The 13,861-nt window shown below is 42.6% G+C and overlaps 1 protein-coding gene across 1 annotated transcript; it reads left to right on the top strand.

Moving 5' to 3' along the window:
* Positions 1–9,879: 9,879 nt before the first annotated feature.
* LOC147432124 (protein ROOT PRIMORDIUM DEFECTIVE 1-like) lies at positions 9,880–13,861 on the top strand. The gene has a single exon (XM_086492130.1). The coding sequence runs from the start codon at positions 9,961–9,963 to the stop codon at positions 11,590–11,592; it is 1,632 nt and encodes a 543-aa protein (XP_086348256.1). The 5' UTR covers positions 9,880–9,960; the 3' UTR covers positions 11,593–13,861.

Raw genomic sequence — 13,861 nt, 5'->3', positions numbered from 1 at the left:
AAATGATTTTAAATTAATTAAACTATATTTACTCTAGCTTAATTATCATTGGTCCACCTCCAAGGCCATCCAGTGGGAATTGGGCACACCTTGTGGGCATCTGGGCTATGGAGCTGACGTGTGTCCCTAATTCCCTTTGTGTAAAGGGAGCCTGTGTGTGTGTGTGTGTGTGTGACTTTATCTCTCATCCCCTACCTTTAGGGCTCACCCCCTCATGTGTAGGGATGTGTGTTGACTTTGGAGAGCACACAAAGCATCCAATTCCCCCTAAGCTTTAACCCTTTGGACACAACCTTTGAATTTTGGAACCTTAGCATTTGGAAGTCTTAATGGGCTGAACCTTAGGGTCTTTTTAGCCCATTGGTGCACATGGCTCTTTTGCAGATGGCCCCCCCTTTGGATCCCTATTTTCCCTCCTTTGGATCCCTACTGTGGCCGGTCTACTAGCTTAAGCAATATTCTAGCTTTTTCTCCCCTAGCACTTCCCCACATTAAATGATCAGTTTAATATGAGAAAATCATTTAGGAGAATTAGATATTGATTATTATGACAGGCACCATGGTTTGATCGCCTGGCTGCCAATGTTAAATTCCCTGAAAGGAGAATCTTCTTTAAGTCCAGGGAAAATGATATGTATATAGATGCTAAGGAAATGGGTAACACTATACCCATTGTACATACACCAACTTTCAACAAGTCAATAAAGAGCTCTATTTCTGTGTACATGATTTTTGTTAAAGATTCTCAAAATGAACCTAATGCTTTAGCAAAAGAAAATAAAAGCAACCAAAAGGAATTAGAGTTATCCAATTTTCTCAAGGGGTTTCAAGATGTTTTTATTGACGACATCCGTTGTGAGCTACCTCCTAAACGAGGTAATGATGACCATGCAATTGAACTTCTTCCAGGAAGTTCACTGCCTAACAAACCTCCTTATAGAGTTTCTCAAGATCAACAAGAGAAGATTATGCGGCAAGTGCATGAGTTAGTTGAGAAGGGCATGGCTAGGCCTAGCTCATCTCCATTTTGCTCACCTGTGCTATTAGTGCAAAAGAAAGACGGCACATATCGTATGTGTGTCGACTATAGAGCACTAAATAGGATCACTATCAAGAATACGTTTCCCGTTCCACAGGTAGAAGACCTATTTGATAAGTTACAAGGATCGACCTACTTCAGTAGGATTGACCTAAAAAGTGGCTATCATCAAATAAGGATAGTTGATCAAGACATTGTAAAGACCGCATTTCATACCACATTTGGTCTTTACGAATACATTGTCATGCCTTTTGGCTTGATCAATGCACCAACCACATTCAACCGCTTGATGGAGAAGCTGTTCAAGCCTCATCGAACCTTCACTGGAGTGTTCTTTGATGATATTATCATCTACTCTAATTCATTAGACGAACACAAGCAACACCTCCAGGTAATATTTCAAGTTTTAAGAGAGAATAAACTTTATGTTAATCGAAAGAAAAGTGATTTTTTCTTGCAAGAGATTCAGTATTTAGGTCACATTATCTCTCAAGATGGCATCCAAATGGATCCATCAAAGTTAGAGGTAATAAAAAGATGGCCTAAACCAAAGAATCTTCATGAACTAAGAAGCTTTATAGGTATGTGTGCATGCTATAGACGCTTCATAGAAAAGTTCTCACAAATTACGAGACCATTACATGACCTAACAAAGAAAAGCGTTAGGTATACATGGTCTGCTAAGGAGAACAATGCTTTCGAAAGCTTAAAGAAAATCTTATCTCTCGACCTGTGCTTACACTACCGGATCTCTCAAAACCATTTGAGGTCCAATGTGATGCTTGTGGTGATTGCCTTGGAGCTGTTTTGCTTCAAGAAGGGCACGCCATAGGCTATGAAAGTCGAAGGCTCGACCCTGTTGAGCAAGCTCTAGGCATATATGAAAAGAAACTCCTTGCAGTTCTACATGCCTTAGACTCATGGAAGCACTATTTATTGGGGACTCCTTTCATTCTGCGAACGGATCACCAAAGTCTTAAGTACTTCATGACGCAGACCAAGCTCTCCAACAAACAAATGAGGTGGGAAAATTTCCTTTTGCAATTTCATTTTCATATTGCTCACATTGCTGGCAAGCATAATCAAGTAGCAGATGCACTCTCAAGACGGCCGAGAGTGAATGCGGTTACCATAGCAACTCACAATGATCTATCTTCAATGATAGATGAGTATGCTATTGATCCCGATTTTAGAGATGTGATTTCAGCCCTTGCATTAGGGAAGAAAGAAGAACCATTTACTTTACAAGATGGTTATCTTCTCTATGGCAATAGACTATGCGTTACTAACTCACTACGTGAGAAAGTAATGTATGAATTTCATGCTCCTCCTTACGCGGGCATAGAGGGATTCGGTTTACCCTAAAGGGAATTGAAACATATTTCTATTGGCCTACCTGGATTGCTTCAACCCTTGCCAATCCCTAATTCACCATGGGAGAGCATATCCATGGATTTTATCTTTGGATTGCCTAAGTCTATCCATGGGAATACGGGAATATGGACAATAGTTGACAGGTTCAGTAAACAAGCTCATTTTATATCTGTCAAAAAGACTATCAAAGCCCATCAAATGGCAACCCTCTTCATTTCACAAATTTTCAAGTACCATGGCTTGCCAATGTCCATAGTGTCAGATAGAGATCCTAGACCGACCAGTAATTTCTGAAAGGGTCTCTTTGAGAATTTAGGGACAAGGCTAAACTTCTCTTCGGCCTATCATCCACAAACGGATGGCCAAAGTGAAATAGCTAACCTAACAATTCTCGATCTACTAAAAGCCTATGTAACGGAAGTAGATCAAAGATCCTAATGGGAGAAGTACTTACCCTTAGTGGAGTATGCTTACAATAACATTGTACATACTTCCATAGGAAAAGCACCTTTCGAGGTAATTGAGGGAAGATCAAAAAGTCCCTTGCTACTTAAGGTACATGGGAAGATCTTCGCTGCAGATGAGTATAGCCGAGACCTACAAGAATCTTTTCAAAAGATTAAGGATGCTATCTCTATCTCAAAACGTTGTTGTTGACAAGCACAAAAGAGCCCAAGCCTTTAAAGAAAATGATTGGGTCTTATTAAAATTTCCCAAGGCTTGATTAAGGCACACGACGGGCAAGAATCCTACGGGACACCAAAAGTACTATGCTAAACTAGCAAAAAGGTACTATGGTCCCTTCCAGATTCTTAGGCCAATCAATGAGATGGCCTATCAACTCAAGTTGCCCAATCATTGGCTCATACACAATGCTTTCCATGTGAGCCTATTAAAGCCTTACAAAGGAGAGCCACCTCAAGAACCAACTACTGAAGACCCACCGGAGATCAAGGACCAAGAAGAGGTGCTGCAGTCCGAGTCCATTCTCCGACATGAAGACAAGGTACTAAGAGGCGGTAAGACTATCCGATGATATCTTATTAAGTTTAAGAATTATCCTTTTGAAGATGCTAGATGAATGCAAGGCATACAATTAAAGGATAAGCTAAACCTTGTCAATGCTTACAATGCTTTCCAAAAGTAAGCAAATATACAAAATGTTAAAAATGAACAAATTTTTTGTCTTATAAGACTCTCTTTTTCTTTATTGTGCAAAAAAATGACGTAGTATGCATGATTAGATCAAGTTTGCAGAGACGACGTCTCCCAAACACCAAGTAGAGCTTGTCACTCTACTATGGAGATTGATAAGACTAATGTGCAGACATGCTTGCGGCAGCCTCAAGCTCTGAAGCGCCAAATGGACTAGTCATCCATTGTGGAATGATGTCGTAGGGTAACATAGGGATCCTCTACCCACTAAGAAAAGGACTTATGAATATGCTTCATCTTCTCTACCCCATAGTCGAGGATGACTATGATTTCAAGAGAGAGGTAATGTCATAATAATCAATATCTAATTCTCCTAAATGATTTTCTCATGTTAAACTGATCATTTAATATGGGGAAGTGCCAGGGGAGAAAAAGCTAGAATATTGGTTAAGCTAGCAGACCGGCCACAATAGGGATCCAAAGGAGGGAAAATAGGGATCCAAAGGGGGGGCCATCTGCAAAAGATCCATGTGCAATAATGGGCTTAAAGACCCTAAGGTTCAGCCCATTAAGACTTCCAAAATGCTAAGGTTCCAAAATTCAAAGGTTGTGTCCAAAGGTCAAGCATGGGGGGAATTGGATGCTTTGTGTGTGTCCCAAAAGTCTTTATCAATCCCTACATAGGAGGGGGCGAGCCTTGGGAGTAGGGGATGAGAGAGAAACTCTCACACACACACACACACACACACACACACACACAAGCTCCCTTTACACAAAGGGAATGAGGGACACATGTCAGCTCCCTAGCCCAGATGCCCACAAGGTATACCCAGTCCCTATTAGATGGCCTTGGAGGTGGACCCATGAGAATTAGGCTAGAGTAAATCTAGGTTAATATATTTAAAAACACTTTAATAAAAGAACCAATGAGAATTAAGCTCTCTAGAAGACTATTGGACAGTCTCCCAAGGGGTCCAATGAGCATTCAACAGCCCAATGGCTTGCCTGATTCCTATTGGCCAGGAGGCAAAGGGGTCCAATGAGAGTTTAGTTGCATTTATTAATTACATAAAGCTCTCACAAAAGGGGAAAGGGGGACACATGTCAGAAGGCTATCACTTATACTGCTTAATTATCATTGGCTAGCCCTAGGGAGGTCCAATGAGACTGTAGCATGAGCAAATAGCAAGAGGGGTCGACCAAGAGAGAGAGGGGGCTGATTTTTGCAAGGCATTATCACACACACACTCACACAATCTCATGTGTGAAGTAAAGAAGACTCTCTCTCCTTCTCAAGCTTTAATGGAAAGCTTACCACCTACTCCAAGCTTGTGAGAAGGGAGGCCTACACCGACAACTCTTCGCTTTGTGATGCGAAAATTTAGATACAAAAAAATAAATAAATAATTTCTTTCTCTCAAAGAGAAAAAAGACGACACATGTCCAAATGAAATAATAAAATATAATGAGGGAGAGAGAGAGAGAGAGAGAGAGAGGTGGACCAAGCATGAGAGAAGGCGTATACTCACCCACCCACACACACACACACACACACACACATTCTCTCATTTGTGTGGAGTGCAAAATGAAAGAGCTCCATCTTCTTCTCCAAGTTTGTTGAGAAGTGGAGAGCCTACACCAACACGCTATGGAATGCAAATCCAACCAAGAGCCATTCTTCAATGCTTAAGCTTGCCATCTTCTTCATCTTCATTATTATGCTATTATGCTATGCTAAGGAAGACGAGTGATGATAAGTGAGGAACTATTTCTTTCTCCTATGGAATGTTTCTTCTTCCTCTTCCCTACCCTCATTCCCCACTAGCTCTCTCCACCTTCGAAGGTGTTTGACGCCTTGGGAGTGAGGCTTGGGATAGTTAATGCTTTTTGCAAAGTTTATGTTAAGCGCGTGATGCATGAAGCTTTCCATCTTCATAGCATCACCAAGGTCACAAGGAACACAAAGATTGTATTGTAACAAAGTCTATCTATAATACAAACGCCTTTTGGCCGGCTTCAAGTAAATCTGGTCCTCAACTATTGTCATATTCTCTAATACTCTCTCTCTTGCAAAAGTATTGTTCATGCCAAGTTAATTAATTACTATGTTTATGTTCCTACCATCAATTAAGTTCACCCTCTATGTTCTCAAAGTGATCTCACAAAAATGCTCACCTTAATTCTCTTAATTCCGTTATTCTCAAAGTTCATTGGCCATTCCCATTACAGACCCTGACTTTAAAGACATAATGTCAGCCCTTGATTTGGGGAAGAAAGAGGAACCATTCATCTTGCAGGATGGTTATCTTCTCCATGGAAATAGGCTATGTGTTACCCACTCCCTTCGTGAGAAAGTCATGTATGAATCCCATGCTCCTCCCTATACGGGGCATAGAGGCATTCAACCTACTCTTTGAGGAGTAGAGACATACTTTTATTGGCCTACCATGAAAGTGGACATACAAGAGTATGTTTCAAAATGTGTGGTATGCCAAAAGACCAATTATGATAGAGGGAAGCAACTTGGATTACTCCAGCCATTGCCAATCCCTAATTCACCATGGGAGACTATATCCATGGATTTTATCTTTGGATTACCCAAGTCGATCCGTGGGAATTCGGGAATATGGACAATAGTCGCAAGTTTAGCAAACAAGCACACTTTATTCTTGTCAAAAACACTATTAAGGCACACCAAATGGCAACTCTCTTCTTATCCCATATTTTCAAACACCATGGATTACCAACATCCATCGTGTCAGATGGAGATTGTAGAATGACCAGTAAGTTTTGGAAAGGTCTCTTTGAAAATCTAGGTACAAGATTGAATTTCTCTTCAGCCTATCACCCACAGACGGATGGCCAAAGTGACATAGCCAATCTTACGATTCTTGATCTACTAAAGACCTATATTATAGAAGTAAATTAACGCTCACAATGGGAAAAGTACTTACCTCTTGTAGAGTATGCGTACAATAATACTATCGTTACTTCTACGGGAAAAACACCTTTTGAGATTATAGAGGGAAGATCTAAAAGTCCCTTGCTACTTAAAGTACATGGGAAGATCTTCGCTGCCGATGAGTATAGCCATGACCTGCAAAAATATTTTCAAAAGATTAATGAGGCTATATCCATCTCTCAACAAAGGCAAAAAGCTGTTGTTGATAAGCACAGAAGGGCCTCAACATTCAAAGAAAAAGATTGGGTATTAGTTAAGTTTTCCAAGTCTCGATTGAGGCAAACGACGAGAAAAAATCCTATGGGCCATCAAAAGTATAATGCTAAACTAGCAAGAAGATACTATGATCCTTTTCAAATTTTGAAGCCAATCAATGAAGTGGCTTATCAACTCAAGTTGCCCAACATTGGCTCATACACAATGCTTTTCATGTGAGCCTACTTAAGCCCTACAAAGGAGAGCCACCAAGTGAACCAATTATTGAAGACCCTCCCGAAATAGAAGACCAAGAGGAGGTGCTACAACCCGAAGCTATCCTTTGCCATGAAGACAAGGTACTACGACATGGTAAGATTATGTGATGATATCTTATTAAGTTCAAAAAGTATCCTTTTTGAAGATGCTAGATGGATGCAAGGAATCCAGCTCAAGGATAGTATGAACCTTGTCAATGCTTCCAATGCTACATTAGAGTAAGCAAATATACATGTTAGGCAAGCTAGGGCTGAGCTTGAGGTGGGAACCCAACCTAAGCTTGAGGTGCTTGTCGTGCTTGATGACTAAGGTGCTTGAGGTGCTTGTCAGGCTTGATGACTAAGGTGATTGAGGTGCTTGTCATGCTTGATGAGGAAGGTGCTTGAGAAGCTTCCCATGCATTGGGGGTAAGGTGCTTGAGTCAAAAAGAGACCCTACAAAGGAGGGGGAAAGCCCCAAAGTTAGGGGAATCTTTGACTTAACCTCCCACTCACCCAAAGGCCACCCCCTTTTCTCAAGGGACACATGGACACATGTCAGACTCTCCCTATGCCTAGCCACATGGTGTGCTTTAATGCTATTGGCTGGGCTAAAGAGGGGTCCAATGAGCTTCTAGTTCCATCCAGCAAATATCTAGATATTTTCAGGCTCTCTCTGTCAAAGGGATAAGGAGGACACTTGTCCAAAGACTACCCATGTGCTTGAAATGCATGTTGCATGTGATTGGCTAGGGGAGAGGAGTCCAATAAGCTTGAAGATTGAGCAAAAAGGGGGGGCTCGCCCAAAGGAAGCAAGGGGTATGCTTTGGGGGTATACACCTCTCACACACTCACTTTTTCTAGTACATTCTCACTTGATGAAAGTGGAGGAACTCCACCTCCTTCTCCAAGCTTGTCGAGAAGTGAGAGCCTACACCAACACTCTTGGCTATGGAATGCAAATCCAGCCAAGAGCCATGCTTCAATGCTTAAGCTTGCCATCTTCTCCATCTTCATTACTATGCTATTATGTATGCTAACAAGAAGAGTGATAATAAGTGAGGAACTATTTCTTTCTCCTATGAAATGTTTCTTCTTCCTCTTCCCTACCCTCATTCCCCGCTAGCTCTCTCCACCTTCGAAGGTGTTTGAGGCCTTGGAACTGAGGCTTGCCATAGTTAATGCTTTCTACAAAGTTTATGTTATGCTTGTGATGCATGAAGCTTTCCATCTTCATTGCATCACCTAGGTCACAAGGAACACAAAGATTGTATTGTACGAAGTCTCTCTTGATGGGAGAAACTATAATACAAATGCCTATTGGAGGGGGGACCGGCTCCATATGAATCCGGTCCTCAACTGTTGTCATGTTCTCTAAACTCTCTCTCTTGCAAAAGTATTGTTCATGCCAAGTTAACTAAGTACCATGTTTATGTTGCTACCACCAATTAAGTTCACCAGCTATGCTCACAAAGTAATCTCACAAAAGTGCTTTATCTAATTCCCTAATTCCGCTACTCTCAAAGTTCATAGGCGATTTCTATTACAAAGGCCCTTGCTTCGCATCTCCTAAAAACAACCCAGAGCTTCTTGCCTGCACGCCTTGCTACCTATGGCTAGCAACAACACAAGGCATGATCTGTAGGAAAGGCTACACCCCTTGCCAAGCCAAAGAGCTTACCCTCTGCATATTCCCCAGGATTCTACATGCTCTTCAAGGGAGGCCATGTTCTATGTGGCAGGGTTGGGAAGATGTCATAGAGGCCTCCACCATGAACCAACTTAGGAGGAGTGATTTTTAAAGCCCATATCAACCTCTTTCACAGAACACATGCCTTCAGGATGTACACATAGGTGATTGCATTTGGACAGAGGCCCTCACTTTGCATCCGTTGAAAATAGCCTAGACATTTATGTCGCTGCTCTTGTTGTGTATATACCGCAATCAATGCACACCATTCCAAATAGTAAGCTTCTCAAGCACTTTTTGTGATTTTTGAAGTGCACCACATTTGGCATACATATCGACCAAGGCAATGCCAAGCACGACATCTCTTTTCAAGATCATCTTGCACAGAGCCACAGTTCTTCAAGATGCACGCATAGGTCATAGCGTTTGGAGAAAGGCCCTCGCTTCACATTTACAAAAAATAGGTTTGAGCTTCTTGGCCTTGGCCTTGGCCTTGTCAAGCATATCCTGCAATCAATGCGGTCCAAAAGATGACATCCTGCACAGGAGCACCACATTTGGCATACGTATCAACCAAGGCATTGCCAAGCACCACATTTTTTGCAACCCCTAACTAACAATATCAGAGTGAATTTTGTGTAGAGCCACATGCCTTCAAGATGCACACGTAGGTGATTGCATCTAGCCCTGCTGTGCGTATCCCGCAATCAGTTGCATGCCATTCCGAGCAATTAGCTCTCCAAGCACTTTTTGTGCTTTCTGAAGTGCACCACATTTGACATACATATGGACCTAGGTAGTGCCAAGCACGAATCTCTTTCAAGAGCATCTTGCGTAGAGCCACATGCCTTCAAGATGCACGCGTAGGCAATAGCGTCACTGAGATTGGAAAGCCCCATACACATGCTAATTCTTTGGGTTTCTGCTTTGGGAAAAAATCAAATCTCTCTCTCTCTCTCTCTCTCTCTCTCTCTCACTCACACACACACACACACACACACACACACACACACACACACACACACACAATGCGTGTACCTTCACTAGAGGGAGAGGTAGACGTGGAAGCAAGAGAACACTCATCTAGTGGATCCAAAAATCTACTCTCTCTCTCTTTAGTTCATGCATGTGGTGGAAGATGCCTCTCTTGTGCTATTTAAGCACACCATGTAATCACTCTTTCAATTCAATCAAGTTATATTTTGATTCTACACTCTATTGCGTATTGCTTAACTATGTTAGAACCCCCTTAACCTTTCACTCTGGGTTTAGAGATTTAAGGGGAAGCATGGCACGGCGGGTGCTCCACAAGCTCAAATTTTCTGCAGAACTTCCCTTGCCCACCAGCTCGCAAGTCGCTAACTTCTTCTTAATTTCTCATCCAAATGGTGCATGCATTCGTCTGCAGAGGACGTCCTCTGCTTCCACTTGTGACAAGGAGGCTTCCATTACTCAAGCTCTTGGTTCGCGCAGCAGAAGCCCATGTTCGATTGCCCTCTCTTCGGTTAACTTCTTTGGAAGCTCAGTATATCATCGCCATCTTCATCTCCATGAGCAAAGCTCGCCTTCTTATTTCTGTTATGCACAGAAGCGTTTCATGTCTACTCCCAAGATCAAGCTCAAGGTTGATAGAATGCTGGATGCTCACGCAGAAATTGATAAGGTTTTACGTCCCATATTGAAAGTTAAGGCCTTGATTCTGAGGCAGGAGGGTAAATTCATCAGGGTTAGGTATCTTGACATCAAGCAAAAACAGATTGGGATTGCGAAAAAGCCTGTTCGTGCCAGAGGTTTCCTCAAGAGGTACCCAAACATGTTTGAATTGTTCTCATTTCCAAAGGGAATCCAAGTGTATTGCAGGCTCACCCAAGCCATGATCGATCTCCTTGAAGAAGAGAAACAAATATACCGGGAAACAGAGGAGAAAATTGTACTGACTCTTAGAAAGCTTCTTATGATGTCTAAGGATCGTCGCATCAAGTCTGGCAAGCTTGACTTTGCACGAAAAGCATTCGGATTACCTGCGGATTTTGCTACCAGGGTAGTCCCTGCCTATCCCCAGTACTTCCGTGTTGTGGGGAGCGGCCCATCACCCTTTATAGAGCTAGCGGCATGGGATGAAGAGATTGCGATCTCTGAACTTGAGAAGAAGGCCAAAGAAAACGCCTTGAAAGCTGGTAAAGGTGAGATTCAAACTCGAGGGCAGCCTCTTGAGTTCAAAATCGCCCTTTCTCCCGGCATGTTTCTGAAGAAGAAGACTCTTGATCTACTAGAGAAATGGCAGAAGCTTCCCTATGTGTCCCCATATCAAGATCATAGCTGGGTACCCAAGGGCACCCTTTTGGCACAAAAGAGGGTTGCAGCAGTTCTGCATGAGTTCTTATCATTGACCATTGAAAAGAGGGCGCTCATGCTACTGCTTGGCCGGTTTCGCGAAGAATTTGATCTGCCACAGAGCGTCGGCAAGCTTGTAAATGGCCTCCCTGGCATTTTTTACCTGAGTCTCAAAGGGAATATAAAGACAGTTTTCTTGAGGGAAGGCTATGCCTATTCTGAGCATATAGAAAATCATGTTCAACTGGGCAAGAAAGAGGCTCACATTATTGAAGATCATCCTCTACTACAATGGAGGATGAAGATTGCCAAAATGGCATGGGAGGGGCCACGTATGTATGCTACTCAAATGGTAAGGGCTAATGCAGGTCGAAAGAAAGTTGCTACTTCTCCTGATAAGCTGTCCGACTCAGATGAAGAGGGGGAGGATGCAGCTTCGGGTGCGTTGGACTTTGATTTTGAGGACTCGGAATGCGATGAACTAGATGCAGGCAATGAATGTTTTGAGGAGGAGGAGGAAGAGGAGGAGGAGGAAGGCACGCAGATCCGCAGGAAACAAGGGAAGGCAAGAAAAGAGGTTTGGTAAGGGGCTTCTGACGGTTTTTTCTTGGAGCTCTTATGGTGCTCGGGCTACAGATTTTTTTCTTGGCCCCATGTATGACCAACACAACAGGAGGGCATCTCCCCTAAATACAATCAGTTTTGTTAAATTTGCTCAAGGCATGCAGTCTTTTAGTGTCCACAAATGTATTCAATTTTTATGATATGCATAGGAAGGCTTCTCTCAAGAGATACATATACCTGCATTTCAAAGGGATCTGGTGCTATGTAAGACGATAAAGTGGGCAGTATGTAAGGCAGATGCGATCAAGGTTGCTTGAATTTCTTGACATTGTTTGGCACGGTGCACGATGCTGACATTGACATACGGATTTGTGATGAGATTGTTAGCCCGAGGTTGGTGAAATAAAAAACACTTTGCTTTGCAAGGCTTTGGTTGGTGCGTGTGCCCAATGTGCTATTGTCTCTCAGAATGCATTGATAGACAACCTATGCCAGCAGGGGCTCTTGCCTGCTTTCACCCGAATGCAAAGCAATCGTTTCACTACAGATGTAACCTTTTGAACGGCACTTTAGGGATGTATGCCTAGCAATGGCTGGCCAACAAAGGTTTGGATGTTTCCACTTGATGCAACAGAAGATATTCCCCTTATGCAATTACTGCTATTGATGTGCTCAATGCATTCAGTCACTAGGTCTCAGGGATGAGGATCAAAAGTATCCATAAACTCTTTGCAGGCCGGGATTCACAGCAAGGGAAGATATTCCCCTAATGCAATTATTGCTATTGATGTGCTCAATGCATTCAGTCACTTAGGTCTAAGGGATGAGGGTCAAAAGTATTTATAAACTCTTTGCAGGCCTGGATTCACAGCAAGGTAACTTACATACACCTACTAAACAGACAGGACAGAGAGTCTCATTGCCAGACTTTTTCTTTTTCAGAGTTTCCTCTATCCATGCAGTTGCCTGCTGATTTTTTCGCTCGAGGTGCATGCAGACATCCTGAGGCTTAGCCTAGAGATTGCCTCTTGCAGATAGAGATCTCCTTTTATGTCATTTTCTGAGATACATGGTATTGGTGTCAGAGGTTGGGACTGCTTGGATTTGTGTGGAGAGACTTTTGAATATGAGTACTTCATACACATTGCACAGCATCTCGAGATGCAATACGGAGGTGGTTTAAGATATAATGGGGAGGTTGCCGTAGTCAGACACATTACATTGTTGGCGCCTACCCATCGTCTTTATCTTTGAGGATGAGTGGTGTCCTTCCCCCCTTTGAGGTGTGGAGACCTAGAAGAGCTGCATCTTAGCATAAGCCTTAGGACTATGGTCTGCAAGATGACAATTATGCCAATTTTTTAGAAGGCCACTTCAGCCTACAATGCATGGGAGTTCCTGATGAAGCACTCAAAGGTGGACCTGTACAGAATTGTCATGGAGGTAGGTGAAGAGCTCTAGGCCCTCATCAGTAGGTTCAAGAGTATGTACACCCAACTTGTGTTCTCATCCAAGCAAAACTGGATGATGTAAGATAAAGTTGCTGTTCTATTGAGTGCACTTACGGCAGAGTATGCCCAAATTGTCCTAGTCATCGAAGAGAAGGAGCCATGCCCTAAGCTTGAAGATATCATCAACTCCTTACCTGGAGAGGAATGGAAGCTCAAAGAGAAGAATGGGCACCCAAATCTCAGGAGGTCTTATGCTGCTTGGACTGAAGACATTTTATCTTGGCGGACCAAGAAAATATGATTTTGCCTGGCACAGTAGCAAGATGGTTGTGTGGTCCAGCATGAAAGACCGCAGACCGCATGTCGTGCTGAAGAAAGGATGCTTGCCTTGGAAGTATAGGTGAGTGCCATTTCAATGGAATGCTTCAGTGCGGAGAATGATCTATGATGTGTGAAATGAGAGGCACATTGCTGCAAATTAAAGAGAGCTGGACTCAGGCGAGACTTTACTATACGACCATGTGATTTACACATTGAATGAGGACTTTTAATGCTTTCCCTAATGAATGTCTAAAAAATATTGTCTGTGTACAGGCCTGTAAAAAGCCGAGATGTGCTGCCCACAACTCATCAATGTTGCACACACTTAAAATTGAGTTTTGTATGATGACAAGGTTTAAATACTTTTCTAAGGGCTGCATAGATCCTAGGAAGAATTTACAAAAAAACTTACTGGTTGAGTGATTGCTTACCTTCCTTGTGATGTCTGCCCTTGTCGCTTCAGTGACGGTGGGTTCAATAATCGTGGCCAAGCATCTACCAATGGCTTTCTTACTGGCT

This window comes from Adiantum capillus-veneris, chromosome 20, assembly GCF_014529385.1.
Source record: "Adiantum capillus-veneris isolate H3 chromosome 20, ASM1452938v2, whole genome shotgun sequence".
In the NCBI taxonomy this organism is placed as follows: Eukaryota; Viridiplantae; Streptophyta; class Polypodiopsida; order Polypodiales; family Pteridaceae; genus Adiantum; species Adiantum capillus-veneris.
This window is presented reverse-complemented; position numbering and strand designations above follow the sequence as displayed.

Excerpts from the sequence above, each read along its gene's own strand:
- LOC147432124 (XM_086492130.1), top strand. The coding sequence starts at position 9,961 with ATGGCACGGCGGGTGCTCCACAAGCTCAAATTTTCTGCAGAACTTCCC.